The following is a 19,194-nucleotide window of genomic DNA, read 5'->3' as shown; positions in this document are numbered from 1 at the left end:
AGATTTTATCATCTATGCTTACGACAGCACTCTACTTATTTCTGGAACAAACATAGATAATTTAATACTGAAATGTAACGAAGTACTTGAAAAACTGTCTGTTTGGTCCAAAGCAAACCTACTCAAGATAAATGCTGTCAAAACAAAAGCAATGATTTTTCGCGCCAGGAATAAAGAAGTTAAAACGAACCTTACAATTATGTTCGAAACTCTAGAAATAGAAGTTGTTGACCACCACAAGATTCTTGGTGTATACTTCTCTTCTAGCTTAGGCTGGGATACTCATATCAATTATCTATGTAAAAAACTGTCTTCAGTTACAGGAGCTCTAGCACACTGCCGCAGTATACTTCCTTTGAAAGCGGAACTTCAGATATATCAAGCATTATTTAACTCTCATCTAATTTATTGTACTTTAGTATGGGGCACAACAACTAAAAGAAATTTAAACAGGCTTCTAGTAATACAAAAGCGAATAATTCGTCATATTGGCAATATGGAACCAATGGCCACTACAACAAGTACCTTCAGGTCATTTGAAATACTTCGTATTGAGGATATTTATGAATTGCGGCTATTGGAAACATTTTACTTTTCCTCCCTTACTACAATAAACCAACTAATGTCATTAGCATCACTGCAGCGCCGCGACGCTAACGTACCCACAAGAAATAAAGATTTGTGGGAAATCCCACGGTTCCGAACTTTTTATAAGTATCAAGCGTTATCACATAAGCTCCCACTTATACTAAACAAAAATACTCACACTTTAGGTTTGAATAGAAGAGGTTTGAGGTCTTGTTTTTTGTAATTGCTCTCCCCTGGTAATACTTTGTTTTGGGATACTGTGTTTTGTTACACCTTATGTTTTTTTTTGTTTTTTTTTCTGTTCTGTTCTTGGGCTTTTTTTTTTCATGCAAATCAATTGTACAATGTTTTTTTTTTTTGCCACGTTTCTTGAAATGTGTTTTTTGTGTACTTTGTTTGATGTCTGACTTGTGTTATTTACCTGGTATAATTTCAGTGCTCCGAATTTTGTACAAAACTTGTAATTACTGTTGCAAATTAGAGGTAAATGTCTGTTTTAATTATAATGTGTTTTTACTGATACTGCTATGTAACGGTCTTCTTGGCCTTAGTCAAGCTGCATGAGCAGCTTTTAGCCAAGGAGACCCTCCAGGCACTTTCTGGAAAAATAAACATTGAATTGAAATTGAATTGAATTGAAATTGAAGTGTCGTCCCTTAACGACGCAGTCAACTATTAGCGATTGACTGTATGGATAGGTTACGCAGTGGCACAGGCAGGGGCTTAATTGTTTACATTCTTTTTAGGTTGCCCCACCATACTTTTTGTACGGATATGTATCTGCGTGGATGTGTAGACTGATGCTAAGAGCGTCCGCTTTGAAACGGCTTGGCTGAACCGCTGAAGCGCCATTTTAAAGCTGAGCTTTAATCTAGTTCAACGCCTTCAGTCTGCATCCCAAAATGTTTGCGGAGGATAGCTTCGTGCGATGCTCGCTGCCTCTCGGGGTGCGTGTGAGAACTTCCTCCTTGAAGCCTGTTTCACATGGAAGCGAAAACCCTCGGGATTCCTGCCGCAAAAACTTGTTTCGACACGTCGCGGCGGCGGCGAAAGCTACAAGGTTCAAACAAGTTTCTAAATTTTCGCCGCGTCTCGCTGCTCAGTCGCTTCCATATGAACCAGAAGGCGGGAGTACCACTACCATAGTATCACATCAGCGGCTATCTTGGAAGCAGTTTAACCACCACGGCGGCTCCACTTGTCCGTATAGTGAAAGTCGGGGCTCGCCTCTCCCAACATCTCTCCGCGCTACTTGGACCGCTTTCCCTCGCTTCGCGTCGCCATCTGAATGGGAGGGAGGGGGGGGGGGGGGGACTGTTCATAGAGCGGGGATATTTCTCTCAACAATGACGACCGTCTGAACTGTTTCTCTCGTTCAAAATATCGCACTTGCGACTCTGGTGCGAGGCGGTCATGCTAACCATGCGTTCCGAAGCCAGGATTTCTGTTCATCTCTGGCGAATGGCCATTACAAAATTTCACCACGATGATTCATAGCTGCATGAAGGGGTACTCTTCACATTGAGCAGTAAACATGAAAAACAGCGCAGTAATAAGGTAGCATAGGTTACACTATACTTTGTAATAACAGCTAATTTGGTTTGAATCGTCAAATCATCGTGGATAACCACGTGCTCTCGTAATGGGAGGCTGCCATTATGCTACCACAGTGATTTTTCCTTTGCGGCCGTCCAAAGACAGCGGCGATGCTCGTGTGCCACGACGGATACCCATATTCTGTTCCACACGACCGCCTGGTACAGTAACCCTGTTGAATCCGACCCATGAGCATAATAAAACCCCGAGAAGGCGTTTCCGGCGTAATGCAAAAATAAAAAAAGACTGGCTTTGAAACATCAAACTGCGGCTTCGAGACGCAAGGATGAACTAATAAGCGCTTACTATTCGAGAGAGCATAGCAGAGACGTAGTCTGCTTATCTGTTGAGCACGGCTTTTTAACGTGTGTATAAGCGTGAAACAGCGCCGCACTGACAAATAAGCGATTGAACCAAGTGCAGATGTTGCGCTGTACTCTAGCTCCTGCAGTTAGAAGCTATGTTTTCAAGAAAAGGTCACAATGAACCGTGTACTACTTACTGGGTACGCAGGCAGTGAAAAAAACAACCATCATGGGCCCCTCTGGCCGCGCAACAAGCACCTTTGTGTTTCACTGCTTTACTATGAGATTTCCGTGTACCACGTGTCAGGTCGGGCATTTGGTTTGGTTTGGTTTATGGGTGTTTAACGTCCCAAAGCGACTCAAGCTATGTGGGACGCAGTAGTGAAGGTCTCCGGAAATTCGACCACCTGGGGTTCATTAACGTGCACTGGCAACGCACAGTACACGGACCTCTAGGATTTCGCCTCCATCGAAATTCGACCGCCGCGGCCGGGATCGAACCCGCGTCTTTCGGGCCGGCAGCCGAGCGCCATAACCACTTAGCCACCCCGTCGGCTGGTCGGACATTTGAATGGATACTCCTTGGCGTTAATTATTTCAGCACCCGCTAACGTTCACCGGATGTAAGGTACAAGTTCCTTTTCTTCCTCCGCACAATGCTCAAGATCGTCATTTTTATTCGTCATGTCAATGCATACCCAACTTTTCTGGTAGAACTTCTGCTGGGTCATGCTTCCTCGACCCAAAACACTTTCGAGTAACCGTCGCAGGCATTCGTTAGTTGCTCAGTTTAGCCAAGCTGACACAGTTGGACCTCTTCCCCTGGAATGTGCAGAGGGCTGGATGCACAGCAGTCTCTTCAGCACACTTTGGCACAACTGGTTGCCCTGCAGCTGTTCTCTTAGTGGTTACGAAGGATGCCGTGGGTCGTCGTAAGCAAAGAACCTCGAAGCAATCAAACAATGGGAAAGCTCTGGGCGCATGCGGGGCGCAGATTCTGAAAAAAATATAACGCGGTGACTTCGCATTTATTTTGTGTTCGCTAGAGACCAATTTCTTGCAATTAAGCTTTTGTGGTAAGAGAACATGAAGCGTGGTAAAAAGAAGCATCGCAGCTGCGCCCAGATAACAATGAAATGATGTAGCATGGCTCAAAGCGGAAAAGAATGCGCATTGAGAAACGGCGCAAAATACGGGACAGCGCTCGTCCTGTCGTCTTTCCCTTCCTTTGCGCTGTTTCCCAAGATGAAGTCGAGCCAACTAGCCCGACTTTCTACTCGTGGAAGCCTGTTATACTTAGTGGCACAGGCAGGGGCCTATTGGTTTGCATTCTTTTTCTGGCTGCCCCACCATACTTTTTGTCTACTCGTGGAATAGAATGCTTCAGTTGAGATAGACGTAACAACGGCTGGCAAACGGTTCCATTGACGAGTGGTTTTTGTAAAAGAAAAGGTCGCTGTATCCATATTCATGTACTTTTTGATTATGGTCAAGACATGCGGTTGTGTATTATGGTTTGAAGATGTATGCTTCGAGTGCAATGCCAATGTGCGTATAGTATATGGTATGGAAAATTTTCAGCCTTAACTTGGTTATGCGGTGCTCTAATGATTTCCAAGCTAGAACCTTTTTGGCTACTGTTGCACTGCAGTTACGATGTTTAAATGACTTTCCAAGTACGTATCGAGCCGCCAGGGACTGAACTTTCCAAGTTATTCTTTATCAGCTACTCTAGGCGGGTCCCACACTGTGCTAGCATGCTCCGGTACTGACCGTACGTATGTTTTGTAAAGAGGCTCTCGGGTGGCTTGCGGAAAGGAACGCGTATTTCGACGGAGAATTACTAAGGTCTTGGAGGCCTTTCCAACTGTGTAACTCACATGGCGATGCCAGCGGAGCGATGACGTGAAATAGAAGCCCAAATACTTGTATTCTGGTTAACACGTTTTGGCGGGCTAGTTGGTTAAGCATCTTGAATAAACAGCGCGAACAAAGACGAGCACAAAAGACAAGAAAGCGAACGACACGGCGCTGACTAACAACTGAGGGTTTATTGCTGATCACACAAGTATAAATACATAGATGTCGGCAATGAGGGAAAGGTTTACAAAGTGCAAAAAAACCAAAAACAAAACATAAATGTGACAACAGCAACATAAGCACGCTAGAAATCAGCAGAGATTATCCACCCCCAGGAGTGACAGCTCTTTTTGCAGAAGTGTTAGCGAAGGGGTACTTATTCATGCATTTCCCTGCTTGAATATGTTGTATGCCTCGATAATTTCCCTCGCGGTTTTTTCCCGATTTTTGGCAATGACCTTGGTTTCATGATATAGCGGTACGCACTGTTTTTTCTCTTTCTTTGCCCATTCACAATCCCGGCAATGAATGCCGAGATGACCTGAAACTACTTTTGACACCTTATAGCTGTGTTCGGTCAGCCTTTTATTTATGCAACGTCCCGTCTGTCCAACGTACTGCCCTCCACAGGGCAGAGGGATGTTATAAACAACCCCCTTATCACAAGGGACGAAGCGTGACTGGTGCTTAGTTGTGCACTTCGCCACTTTTCCTTTGAACTCATTAACAGATCGGCACAAACCGGCCAGACGATCAGGCGCGGAAAACACAACATCGACACCTGCTTTTTTCCCCACTTTTTTCAGGGAGTGTGAAATTCCATGTAGATATGGAATCACAGCGACACGTTTGCGGTTGTTATCCGATCCCTGGTCGTCTCGTGTAGCTGGTTCTGACTTGCTCTTCTTTAGGGCCGACTCAGCTACTGACGTGATAAGTTCTAGTGGGTACCCTGCCGAAAGCAATCTTTTTACCTGGTGTGAAACGCTGGAATGCAGTCTGTGGTGGCAGGATTTTGTTAATGAGCTGTTCAAACAGGATCCTATGATACCCCTCTTAATGAGCTTGGAATGGCAAGAACCATAGGGAAGAAGGGGCTTGTTACCTCGGGGTTCGAAAGCCCAGCAAACGTGGCTAGGAGTGAAGTACAGGCCAAGGTCTAGAAACTTGATGTGGTTGTGAACAGGAGTTTCATAAGTGATCTCAAGGGGGAAGAGAGTGTCAGAAAAAATGGACAGACTACGAAACACCTCCGTTTCAAACTCCAGTCCAGAGCACTTGACAATAACAAGGTAGTCGTCGACAAATCTAAATGTTTTTACGACCTTAGTTTTCCCAAGGAGTTCGTTGAGAGCGCGGTCGCATCTGGCGAGATAAATGTCACTGAGTATGGGAGCGATACAGGAGCCTATGCTTATGCCGTTTTTTTGAATGAAGATGGAAGAGTTCCACTCAGTGAAAGTTGATTGCAGGTACAAGGAAAGCAGATGCAGAAATCTTGCTACAGAGATACCGGACGCGTTTTGAAAGGCAACCACGCCATGTCGGTCAATGCATTCACTGACACTAGTTAACAGTTCGTCATGGGGAATCGAATAGTACAAGTCTTTCACGTCAATAGAAAAAGCTAAAAGTTCATCAGCATTGTGCGTCGTCAGGAAGTCAGTTACTTGGTTCGAATTTTTCCGCCAAAACGCACAAGCCTGAATGCCCGCTCCGTGTGATAGTCTCAGAGAGGGGTACTTGGCAGAAGTGCCTCGCTGAATTCATTAAGCGGCAACTCGCCGTAATCTCTGTTGACGATCCTTTCCAGGTAAAAAATTCGAACCAAGTAACTGACTTCCTGACGACGCACAATGCTGATGAACTTTTAGCTTTTTCTATTGACGTGAAAGACTTGTACTATTCGATTCCCCATGACGAACTGTTAACTAGTGTCAGTGAATGCATTGACCGACATGGCGTGGTTGCCTTTCAAAACGCGTCCGGTATCTCTGTAGCAAGATTTCTGCATCTGCTTTCCTTGTACCTGCAATCAACTTTCACTGAGTGGAACTCTTCCATCTTCATTCAAAAAAACGGCATAAGCATAGGCTCCTGTATCGCTCCCATACTCAGTGACATTTATCTCGCCAGATGCGACCGCGCTCTCAACGAACTCCTTGGGAAAACTAAGGTCGTAAAAACATTTAGATTTGTCGACGACTACCTTGTTATTGTCAAGTGCTCTGGACTGGAGTTTGAAACGGAGGTGTTTCGTAGTCTGTCCATTTTTTCTGACACTCTCTTCCCCCTTGAGATCACTTATGAAACTCCTGTTCACAACCACATCAAGTTTCTAGACCTTGGCCTGTACTTCACTCCTAGCCACGTTTGCTGGGCTTTCGAACCCCGAGGTAACAAGCCCCTTCTTCCCTATGGTTCTTGCCATTCCAAGCTCATTAAGAGGGGTATCATAGGATCCTGTTTGAACAGCTCATTAACAAAATCCTGCCACCACAGACTGCATTCCAGCGTTTCACACCAGGTAAAAAGATTGCTTTCGGCAGGGTACCCACTAGAACTTATCACGTCAGTAGCTGAGCCGGCCCTAAAGAAGAGCAAGTCAGAACCAGCTACACGAGACGACCAGGGATCGGATAACAACCGCAAACGTGTCGCTGTGATTCCATATCTACATGGAATTTCACACTCCCTGAAAAAAGTGGGGAAAAAAGCAGGTGTCGATGTTGTGTTTTCCGCGCCTGATCGTCTGGCCGGTTTGTGCCGATCTGTTAATGAGTTCAAAGGAAAAGTGGCGAAGTGCACAACTAAGCACCAGTCACGCTTCGTCCCTTGTGATAAGGGGGTTGTTTATAACATCCCTCTGCCCTGTGGAGGGGAGTACGTTGGACAGACGGGACGTTGCATAAATAAAAGGCTGACCGAACACAGCTATAAGGTGTCAAAAGTAGTTTCAGGTCATCTCGGCATTCATTGCCGGGATTGTGAATGGGCAAAGAAAGAGAAAAAACAGTGCGTACCGCTATATCATGAAACCAAGGTCATTGCCAAAAATCGGGAAAAAACCGCGAGGGAAATTATCGAGGCATACAACATATTCAAGCAGGGAAATGCATGTATAAGTACCCCTTCGCTAACACTTCTGCAAAAAGAGCTGTCACTCCTGGGGGTGGATAATCTCTGCTGATTTCTAGCGTGCTTATGTTGCTGTTGTCACATTTATGTTTTGTTTTTGGTTTTTTTGCACTTTGTAAACCTTTCCCTCATTGCCGACATCTATGTATTTATACTTGTGTGATCAGCAATAAACCCTCAGTTGTTAGTCAGCGCCGTGTCGTTCGCTTTCTTGTCTTTTGTGCTCGTCTTTGTTCGCGCTGTTTATTTAAGTTGTATTCTGGGACTGTTTTAAGACACGTACTATTTATAGTGTATGTGTATACTTGTTTTGTATGCTTCCCCGAAAACGCCATGCAGTCAGTTTTATCCCAGTTAAGCCCCATTCTCCATTTTCTGCACCACTCATAGATAGCGTCAAGGTCATTTTGAAGCACATCATGGTCAGGATTACATACTCTATTTTTGTACAGGATGCAATCATCTGCAAAGATTTTCATATGGCAGGGACTCCGGAACTTTTTTTTTTTGAGGGGAGTGGGGGCAGGACATCGAGCTTATTTTGTTAAATATTTATTTAATGATCATTTACATAATAAATTTTATATTTTTATTTCTTTCATTTTTCAATGTTCACAGGTTGATGCAAACTGTCGCGTTGTGGTGACGACACTAGGGCAGTCAGGAAGACAACGAAAAGGCTTCCAAAAGAAACTGTTTAAGGGGCTGACTCGCGCCCACTAAGAACTGAATGACTCGGCGGCGGCGATGACCTTAAGCGTGCTTGGCGGTGAATTGGAAATCTAAGATGGGAATGCCATGTACTAACTGCAGTAGGCCACGTTAGCCAAGCTTGGTTCAGTCTGTCTACAGACGGACGGATGATAGCCAGTCTAAGGCAGGGTTGTTAAAAGTGAGCGCCCAAGACAGTTTGGAAACTTGTTCGCAACCAGATCGACCATCGGGAATTGCACTCACCGTGGCGCCCTTGCACTTTTTGTAGTAGTCGATGAAAGAGAACGGCAGAGATATGTTGCGCGGCGTGTCCTTGTCGGGCGACGCGTTCCGCTTGCGCGCCTCAAACGCCACCATGAGGTCGACGTAAGCGGCGGGCTTCTTAAGCCGGAACTGCTCCATGAAGTCGGCGCCGAAGATGGATCGCAGCAGGCGCTCGAACTCGCGGTCGATGCCCAAGGAGCCGCAGGGTCCGCCCGTCGCCTTGTGCAGCTCTTTGAGCGTGCCATCGTGCAGCTCGTGCACGGTGATGTCCACCGTGCCGCCGCCGCAATCCACCACCATGTACCTGGTGCCTGTAAACATAACTTGTTTAAGGGCGCCTCGTTCACGTCGAGCCAAACGCAGCTACATCATTTCGCTTTTTGGTACCCGCCATTTGGTACCCCACGCCTTTCGCATCACAGCTTTCGTTCCTTTGACCCCCTCCATACTTAAAGACGCTAGCTACTGCCCCCAGTCACCCCTGATGAAGGAGCCGAGCCGGCTTCGAAACGTTGGGCTTCAAATTAAAGTTTTTGGTGGGAGATGTGCAGTTTATTATAAGCCATCTGGCAAGGACGTCTTCCGTGATTCACTACGCGGGGAAAATCTTTTAGAGCAGGCCTTTCAGCGTACTTTTATTACAAATACGGAGGTCGCTGTGTGACCTTGTTCGCTCCCCTCCTCACCAGGTACTGGAAGGTTGCGGCCTACTTGGCTACTGGATGCCCTGGCATGTCCGATGAAAGTGACGCCAGCCTATGCGCACCCTAATGGCCACTGAAGCTCCCGACAGGCTGTCACCCTCGTCTTGCTCTCTCCCAAGGTTCAATTTCTGCACTCGTTACCTCGATTGGCTTCCACGAATCTTTGTGGATCGAGGCTCTCGGGGTGAGTGCGGCGCTGATGGATGTTGCACTCTATTTACGAAAAAGAGTAAAAAGGGAGTAAGCTGTAGTTAGCACACTCCCTTAAAGGGCAGGGTATGCTGATTAAGCCCTAACACTACGGAACACTTAAGGTTGGCAATGAAAACAAACCCCTTTTCAAAAGATGGGAAGTTCTCGCAATAACGAAGATTTCAATCGAGGTTTCAATGTCCTCAATTTCCTATCCTCAGGGCCCCGTTGCGGAGTTTAAAAACCTACTTCCATTGCTAGCTGCATCAAGTTACTACGTTTTGCAGTCTGGACGGTTACATGACGGGGTTGAGTTGAGGAGTTGAGTTGAAAACCGATTACTGGGTTCATGTAAACACCGCAGAGTCGGGTCCTGGAGTCGAGGGAGCGAGTCCAGTCAACTCCGCTGCAGGGGGCGTGTTGACTGGCTGGACCCCAACGGCAGACTGCATGTAAACAGGAACGAGTCCAAGAGTCGGGTTAGTGGGAAGGCGGATGATAAATGCGAACCGGTTTTTCGCTTGCACCTCGCGCCTCTGAGACAGGGGCGGCTTGCCGCAATATGAGGGCTGCTACTGCCCTCTCCCGTTGCCTGCTCGGTGCTTGATGTCGCTGCAGTTGAACCGGTCTCGACTCGCTAAAATCTAGTTCATGTAAACGCGCGGTCGTCGAGATGGCTGACCTTGCTCAACTCGATCCCCTGACTATACCCGCCACGGTCGGTTTGTGTCAACGAGGCTAGTATGCTGGGGTCGGAGGGGCCCTTGAGTTGTCGGACTCGTTAAACACCGCAGGTCCCGGCTCCGAAGGACGGTGTCGGACTCCGATAAGAAGGAAATAGTACAGTAGGTCTATTTGTACATATTTACAGTCGAGATAGGAGTGTGTCGGTAACAAACCAGCACCCCGTTAAATAAACTTCGTATTCCCCAGACCCCTGACTGGAGAATAAGGTTCGGAGAATGATGTCTAAACAAGGGAGCGGATGCAGATACTGGTGGCGCAACCCACGACAGGTGGCGAGGCTGATGCTCTCTCGCAGCTTGGTCGATAAAAGGGGGAAAGTCCTCGAACACTGTTGCGTCGATGTTACCACAGCTGCCAGGTGGGCGACCCCGTGGGAAAGGAATGTCCAGCCGACTCCCAGCAGGTGGATGAACAACCTTGCACTTCCCAGCCTGTTGTCCGAAACGCTGGAACTCTGTCGAGGTCACAGCCATATTTCAATTATCATCCCCAGCGTAACCGTTGAAAGACTCGACCACCTGGCGCCGCCATTGTCGCCGCTGCTTCCGCGAACGCCAGTCCTCGCAGCTGCGTGACTTCCCTGTGACTCATATGCAGCGTTTTCATCATCATCTTCATCAGCCTGACTACACCCACTACAGGGCAAAGGCCTCTCCCACGTCTCTCCAATTAACCCCTGTCCTTTGCCAGCTGCGCCCACCCTATGCTGCAAACTTCCTAATCCGCAGTGTTGTAGGCGTTACCAAAAAAGTGACTAAATACATTACTAGTTACACTAAACAAAAGAAACGTGTTACCGCCCTACGTTAGCTACAAAAAAGGTAACGCGTCACCGTACCATTACCGAAAAAAAGTACCGCACGTACTTTGACGTTGTTCCATGGCCATAGATTTTTATCAGTGCGTCCTTCGCTGCAAAGAACTCACAATAACAGTTTTAAAAAGCTCATATTTACCATAGCACTTCTAGCCCAAACAATGATTTTACCCGAAATCCTGATTTAGCTAGAATACTTCTTCTGGGAAAATAGCGCAGAAGACGATGACAGAAAAGAAAGGAACCAACAGGACCAGCGCTAACTAACATCTGAAGGTTTATTCACAGGAAGCAAGGAATACAAAGAGGGCAAACAAACGAGACGGGAAAGCAAACACACGTGTGGCTGTATACGTGGAACCGAGGAAATGAACCTCACTGTCATGCAGGCATGCAGACTGGCTGCTAAACGCCCAATCTAGTTCTTTTCATGTTAAAAGCCTCCGTAGTCTCCGTGCTGGGTGACTGTACAATACATCACTGTGATGCAAAGTAGGGAAGCAAGATTTGCAGTCACTAACATGACCGACTAGATTAGTAGGTTTATTAGCCACCAAGACATTAGCATGCTCAAGTCGGCGCGTGTTAATACAACGACCCGTCTGGCCAGTGTATACTTTTCCGCAGGAAAAAGGGAAGTTCTATAAACAATTCCTTCAGAGCATGGAACATACTTAGTTTTGTTTAATTGCACGGGTATTTTGGGATTCATTTTGTTTTTCAGCCTTTCCTTCCACCATAGCACACATCTTTCTAAGAGCTGAAAAGACAACCACTATTTCATGCCTGTTCGCCACCTTTTTTTAGGTTATGTGATGATGATGAATATGGATTTTTATGCCGCCAAGGGGCATCTATGGCGAAAGAGCGCCATGACAGAAGGTATTTTCTTTTTCTCAAGGTAGGGTCAAAGACTCATTTCCCACGCATTTCACACTAAATAAGCGAGCACCAGGCCAGGGGGAAGCTTGTGCCCAATGTATCACCGGTGGTTACCCGGCGGCATTGGGGATCGAACCCGGCACCTCCCGCACGCGGGGCGGATGCTGAACTACTTGGCCACTGCTGCGGTACTCAGGTTATGTGAAAGACGGTGCACGTACGGGAGAACTGCAACCTTGTTCCTTTCCTTCACCCCTTTCATGACCCAGGCACAGCAGCCGAAGTTTAAGTTTTTTGGCTATCTTGTTGCAGCCCAAAAAGATGGCATCATTCGGGTAACCTGCTTCTCTAATCATTTAGCCTGTTCGTTGAAGCTCTTATTATCAAATGGTCACAAGATTTCGACAACGCAAGAAAACAACGATGAAACAACAATTCCGGTTTTTACTGTTTTCCCAACAAAATTCCCAACAAGTATTCCGAACAAATATGTCCCGTCTGAAACTTCCAGGCTCAAATCTAAAAACTGCAGCTTGTTACCGGCCGTGACCTCTGTGGTGAATTGCAGACCTTGAGCATTTTCTTAAACACTTTCAGAACATGAGTCATATGTCTAGAAAAGTTAGCTTTTATCGACAAAGATTAAGAACTCAACGTAACGGAAAATCCGCGACGCTATCCCGGGCAAGTTTGCTTGAATACGCCTTTCTATGAAGGATAAAAGTATGTCACTTAACATCGGTGCCGCCCTAGAACCAATGCAAACACCCGCTTTTTGCGTGAAAAGTTTACCTTCCCACTCAGTGAATGTAGCGTTTACATAAAATGACAGTAATTCAAGGAAGCTACCGATACGCCACAAACCCTTATAAATTCTTCTTCATCTTTGTCTGCTGTGATACATTTTTCCACGGCACTCATCATTTCATTGTGAGGGAGAGACTGTCATTTTATGTAGAGGCTACATTCTACAGGCTAAAAGATTAAGAGAAGCAGGTTACCGGAATGATGCCATCTTGCTGGGCTGAAACAAGATAGCCAATAAACTTAAGACTTCTGCTGCTATGCCTGGGTCAGACAGAGTGAAGGAAAGGAACAAGGTTGCAGTTCTCCCGTACGTACACCGCCTTTCACATAACCTGAGTACCGCAGCGGTGGCCAAGTGGTTGAGCATCCGCCTCGCGTGCGGGAGGTGCGGGTTCGATCAATACCACCTAGACTAAGTTATCTAGGTGGTATTGGTTCGATACCCAGTGCCGCATGGGTACCTACCGGTGATACAATGGGCACAAGCTTCCCCGTGGCCTGGTGCTCGGCTTATTTAGTGTGAAATGCTTGAGAAATGGGTATTTCACCCCACCTTGAGAAAAAGAAAATACCTTGTGTCATGGCGCTCTTTGGCCATGGATGCCCTTGCGCCATAAATATCCATAATCATCATCATCACATAACCTGAAAAAGTTGGCGAACAGGTATAAAATATGGGTTGTCTTTTCAGCTCCAAAACACTTAGAAAGATGTGTGCTATGGTGGAAAGAAAGGCTGAAAAACAAAATGAATCCCAAAGTACCTGTGTAATTAAACATACAACTAAGTATGTTCCATGCTCTGAAGGAGTTGTTTATAAAACTCCTTTTTCCTGCGGACAAGTATATACTGGCCAGACGGGTCGTTGTATTAACACGCGCCTAAATGAGCATGCTAATGCCTTGGAGGCTAATAAATCTACTAATCTAGTCGGTCATGTTACAGACTGCAAATCTTGCTTCCCTACTTTGCATCACAGTGATGTATTGTACAGTCACCCAACACAGTTAACCAGGGAGATTATGGAGGCTTTTAACACGAAGAAAAGAACTAGATTGGGCGTTAGCAGCCAGTCTGTATGCCTGCATGACAGTGAGGTTCGTTTCCTCGGTTCCACGTATACAGCTACACGTGTGTTTGCTTTGCTGTCTCGTTTGTTTGCCCTCTTTATATTCCTTGCTTCCCGAATAAACCTTTACTTGTGAGTTAGTGCTGGTCCTGTTGTTGTCTTTCCTTGTTGTCCTCGTCTTTTGGGCTATTTTCGCAGAAGTATGTATCACCAACTCGCCCGTCTTGCCATCTTGTTGAATACTTTGCACAAATGTGCAAGAGCTTAGCAATGTTGTAATGCCCTAAAGTGGCCTGTAGAGTTACATGCGTTGGCTTCTAACTCCGTGGCACATGGTGAAGCCATTTTCTGAATGTGACATTAAACATAAAATGACACTTCATCATGAATTCTAACTTGACAAAGAAAAACATTGCTTAACTCTCAACAAATTACAGTAATACTTAAAATGTGATGTTCCAAAATGGTCGGAATGCTTCCACTGTTTAGAGAGCTGTTTGAGTGGTTTTGGAAGGGGACGGCAGGTCAACGGCAAGTGTGGTAATGCGTGTTCGTGCACGTGTTTCGAGGTTTATGGGGTATTCTGTCTTTTTTTTTTTTTAGTTGGGTGCTGGTCGTCAAGGGCAGGTTTTCTGGCATGCATGCGAGCCGCAACAAGGGTCGTCCGAGAGCACCTGGTGTATTTGTTTATTTGAAAGATCACTTTATGTGCAGTGAGCCTTTTTTTATTTAAAGCAGACTGGAGGGGGGACAATTGAAATAAAAAGTTACTAGTACGTGGCACGTTACCGAAAAATGTTAGCGTAAGTACGTTACTCGTTACAGTTCTGAAATGGTAACGAGTACGTTATTAAGTTACCGAAAAGAGTAACGCGTTACCATTGACGCTGTTAGTTATAACGCGTTACAGCCAACACTGCTCATCCGTCTTCACGTTGGCCTTCTAGGAATTCCTTCCAGGTCCGAGTTCGGCGAATTCGACAGCTTTGCCTTCACGTTGGCGTTCTAGGAATCCTCCACAGGTTCGAATGCTTCGATCTTAACAGCTCCTCCGCGGCCCGAAAAATCTCGAATGGCCAGCTTTTGATTGATTGAACAACTTTTATCCTGCTTTTTTCCTGCAATCTCGGACGTCCCCTAAGGCATTGTCATTGGGCCTCAGCTTTTGTTACACACATTATGACCTTCCCTTCAGTGTTTCGTCACATGCCTTCACTGCCGGCTGTATGGGGTCTGCCACCTTGCAGTCAATAGTAGCGTTTCAGTTCTCCAGGATAGCATTTTGCATGCTCAAGAATGGCCTATTTCCTAATGTTACTAATGCACAAATATTTTTTATTGTCAGCATAACTACATTTTGTCTACTTCTAAGGCCTTCCCGAAAAATATATATGCACTGCATACTGTTTCAAACACTCAGCCATATTAATGGCTCACAATGTAGCATTTTCTCACCTAATAATCATTATACACCCACCAACAACCTAGGAGATTCACATTATAACATGCCCTTAGCATCACCGTCTTCCAAGTTGCTTTCTTTTAAACCCCCCTGTGTGGCATCAGCTTGGGTATTCTAATGGCACATGACACACATCTAATTTGCTAGAATCCTGGGATGAGTTCATACCTGAGCCCGCTTGTTTTATTCCCTCAGACTATTATTGAAGCTCCAGTGTCTCAGCACTAAAGGTGAATATTCAGATTTCTTCATCTCGTGCAGAAAGTGTAGGTTTCTTGACTCTTTACCGTCACATAACCAACTAATCTGTTCCGACTCATGGTTCCTTATGCACTAGCCGCTCAAGTACTGTGGTGCCTCAGTTAGCTCATGCCACTGCATTTCAAGATTGATTTTTGTTTTTGCCACTAAAGGCTGGAATAGCCTTCCACTTCACAAGTCTTACTAACCTATTGTCCTTTGAACTGGTTACTGCAGAAACCCACGTAGCAAATGACGCTGTTGGTCCTCTGATTTAGGTAAATCCCCCAAGGCGGAGAAGATTTGTAATAAGAGAGGAATTACTCATTCGCATCCACCTAAGTGCAGCCATACGGCTACAAAGGAAAGCTATACAGGTTCCACAGAAACTTCGTAGTTAAGAGAAAATTTGTCCTCTGTTGTTGGAATCTGGGACCGACTCACCGGGGCAGTTGCTCTACCAAATGAGCTTAACAGGAACGGTTGGCACATGGCAGGGCGAGCTCGAAGTGGGAACGGTGTTGGTCCAGTGTTTTAGGGGAATCCCTCTAGGTGGAGATGATTTGTAATAAGGGAATAATTACTCATTAGCATCCACTGAAGCGCAGCCATGCGGCTACTAAGAGAGAGACAAAACGGTCATAGCGTCTTGGGAGTCTTCACGGGTGGAGTCCCTAGTCCAGGGCTCCTGCGGCAGCTTGGGCCCGTTTGACCAGTCAGAGCTGGTCTCCGGATTCCCAGCTGGACAGCTCTACCTCCCACTGCTGCGGCGCGGCATTGGGTGTATGACTGGCAAGCAGGGTTGTGTTGGCATCCCCACGTGGTGTGGTACAGTGTGGCTGTTTCTCTGCACCTTGGGCATGCGGGCCGGTATTTCATTTAGAATAAATAATGCTACTAAGAAAAGTTAGGTTTTTCTTTGTAGCCAATGGCTGAGCTTGGACGCTAATGGGTAATTACTCACTCATTTGTACATTACGAACTCATCAAGCTCCTACTTGGCACACCCTTTCAAAGCTCACCACTCAAGTATTGTCATTTAGAACCGTTGAGGTGTAATAAATATTAAAACAAATTGTTCTAATAAAGTGCTTAGTCACTCGTTCAGTTCAGCAAATCAATTCAATGCTCTCTTATTCTCTTATGCATTATGTGTTCATCGAGGACGTTCCTCATAATTTATTTCAAGTAATATCAGGGCAGATTTACACAATAGTTTTGCTGGACGCTACAGTTTCATTTAGGCTAACTTGCACTCTGTGCACAAGCTGGGTCAGGCTAGCTAAACTCGTGCACTGCAAAGCTACGAATGCATTATTATGCCTGTCTGTTTCAAAAAGAGTTTGCTTGGTGCTTTTCTTTTATCGTCTCTTTAGCTAAGCAACACGACTTCATAACTCGGTTTAGTGAGAATGCTACGTGTGCATGTTTATGCGTGTGACTTTTATATATTCAGCATATTGTTAAGTTGGCTGTTGGTTCATCCTAAACCCAAAGATCTTCAACTTCAAGTTGCCGCAAAAGTGATACGAGTAAAGACAAACGCCAACACAGGTTTTCTATTTTTATTCGGCGTTCTTCGGCCTAACTTCAACTTCATCGTTTCCAAGTTTCTGGTGCCTATTGATGCCTCAGTTAATTTCTCTCCTTGAAAACCGGAGTGGCAGTGAAATCGGTATATTTTCCTGAAGATGTTGATATTCACCAGCTAATAGCACACTCCAAAATTCTAGCAAATGTTAAGTGGTACAAATATCAGTTAACAGTTAGCTATGCTCACTTGTGCTTGCTACTTTGGGAACTGGTCACCTTCTCAATGTCATAAGTTTTACTCATGAGCGAAAATAACTCTTAAATGTTGCTTTAAAGTTGTATCAGAGAATATATGCATATATGCCTGTCGCATACTTAAATGGATTTTGTTTAATTTCACTTTCTTCTCTGACATTATAGCTCTCATACTGGAAATCCAATTTTACAAATACTGCTTGAGATGTCAGTGTTTGCTCGAGATAAACAGAAAATGTGGCTGTCGTATCCTGTTTCCCTGCCTATACGGAGTATTCTTTCCCAACCTAAGCCAGGAGCCGCCGCCATGTAAACCCGTCTAAAATCGTCTATATCTTGGTTGTTATAGATGCTAGCTTAAAAATTCTTGCATTGGGGCGACGAATGATCGAATGCCAATCTCTCGTCTGCTTTATGTAATCTCAATTAATTTATTGCATAGTCCCTTTAACTTAAGCTGAACCCTTTTCGTTAGCCTCCACGTTTCTGCCCCGTAGGTGAGTTCCGGTAGGATACAGCTGTTGTACACTTTTTTCTTGAGGGATATTGGTAACCTCTATTCGTGATCTGAGAGAACCTGCCATATGCACTCCACCCCATCCGGCTTCTTCGGCTACTTTAACTGTCTTATCCATATTGCTAACAACATTGTCCTCCTTTTCTCTTAACGCATGCATCTGGTTTTTCCCTGTCTAGTTTCCTCTTCATCGCTTTTAAGCTTGCTCCGTTCTTTAGAGCATGCTCGATTCTCTCCGTATTAAACTTCCTTTTGTGGAATACCTTGCGCTTATTTATTTTGTGCCTTTATTCACGGTTAAACATCGAACCGGCGTGGCGGAAGAGGCAGAGGAAGCCGTTCTGAACGGCTGTGTGTTGAAATGCTTCTAGCTGGAAACAGCGCATCGACCGTTGGCCGAGGTCTCCCGACATCTGAAGTTGCCACGTACTCGTAGAAAGTTGTCCTCCCTCGACTACCTACCGGTAATGTTGTCCTCAATACCGTCTTTCTGCATGCTGACCTCAATGGTTGCCCATACCGTGCTCCCGACTTCCGAGACACGCTTGCGCAAATTGTGTACCTCCGTGAGATTCTGTGTATTGGCCAGTACCAAATGAGCCGCGTTTGGATGGTTACCTGCGAGAGCAGTTCCTCAAAGCAGAAGCTTATTGAGAAAACAGAGTTACACGTCAAAGGTCTAAAATGTATCGTGTTTGACCCGGACACCAAAAACGTGAAGTTTCTTTGGCTCCCGCGCTATATGGAGCACCGGAGTATTGTGGAAGCTTTGGAGCCTTTTGGAACTGTACAAACTATCGAGCGTGAGAAGTGGCGGTGCCCCGGAATGGAGCGCATGGAAACAGCGAACCGTGAAATCTCGTTCACGCTCAAGGACGGAGTGTCAGCAAGTACAATACCTCACACGCTCAACGTTTTCGGGGTACAAGCTTTATTTGTGATCCCAGGCAGGCCTCCGCTGTGTCTTCGTTGTAACCTTGTGTGGGCCATGTACGGCGTCAGTGTCGTACGCCTCGATGCACTCAGTGCCGACGCCTTGGGCACACAGTAGACAACTGTGTGATGAGTTATGCTGCCAGGATACGCCAGGGCAGATAGACACATGAGGATGAAGTGGTGTCAGAGCACATTACGGATGTGTCGGATGTTGTGGAAGCGTCGGGTGAACTGAGTCATGACCTCCAAACAGAAGATGGACCAAAGGCTTCTACCAAAGGCAAGTACGAACCAAAGGCAAGTACGAACAAACAGGAATCCCCGTCTCCAGACCGAAAGCCACCGGATCCGGATCTGCCCTGGCCTGCTACTTTGAGTCCTGTGCTTTCTGCTCAGGAGCCAGCTGTAACCCAACGATCACGAGAGCAGAACGCCCCTGCTGTAGAGTCAGTGGAGGCGCTTCAGCCAGTGAATGTGCCACATGCCTTCTGTGCCGGCCTCTTCGTCGCCGGAGTGCAGAAGCGTGTCGCCTGAAGTGTCGGCTTCTAGTGTGTTTGGTGCCCCGTCG

General features: G+C 45.9%; 1 protein-coding gene across 2 annotated transcripts in view; it reads right to left on the bottom strand.

Annotated features, from left to right (window-relative positions):
- Window positions 1-19,194, bottom strand: part of LOC144109438 (heat shock 70 kDa protein 12A-like) — a 256,290-nt gene that overhangs the window by 22,195 nt on the left and 214,901 nt on the right. For both annotated transcript variants that reach the window (XM_077642234.1, XM_077642242.1), the window contains one exon: window positions 8,445-8,776. In XM_077642234.1, the coding sequence (XP_077498360.1) occupies window positions 8,445-8,776 (332 nt within the window). The remainder of the gene's footprint in view (window positions 1-8,444; window positions 8,777-19,194) is intronic.

This window comes from Amblyomma americanum, chromosome 1 (genome assembly GCF_052857255.1).
Source record: "Amblyomma americanum isolate KBUSLIRL-KWMA chromosome 1, ASM5285725v1, whole genome shotgun sequence".
Lineage (NCBI taxonomy): Eukaryota > Metazoa > Arthropoda > Arachnida > Ixodida > Ixodidae > Amblyomma > Amblyomma americanum.
This window is presented reverse-complemented; position numbering and strand designations above follow the sequence as displayed.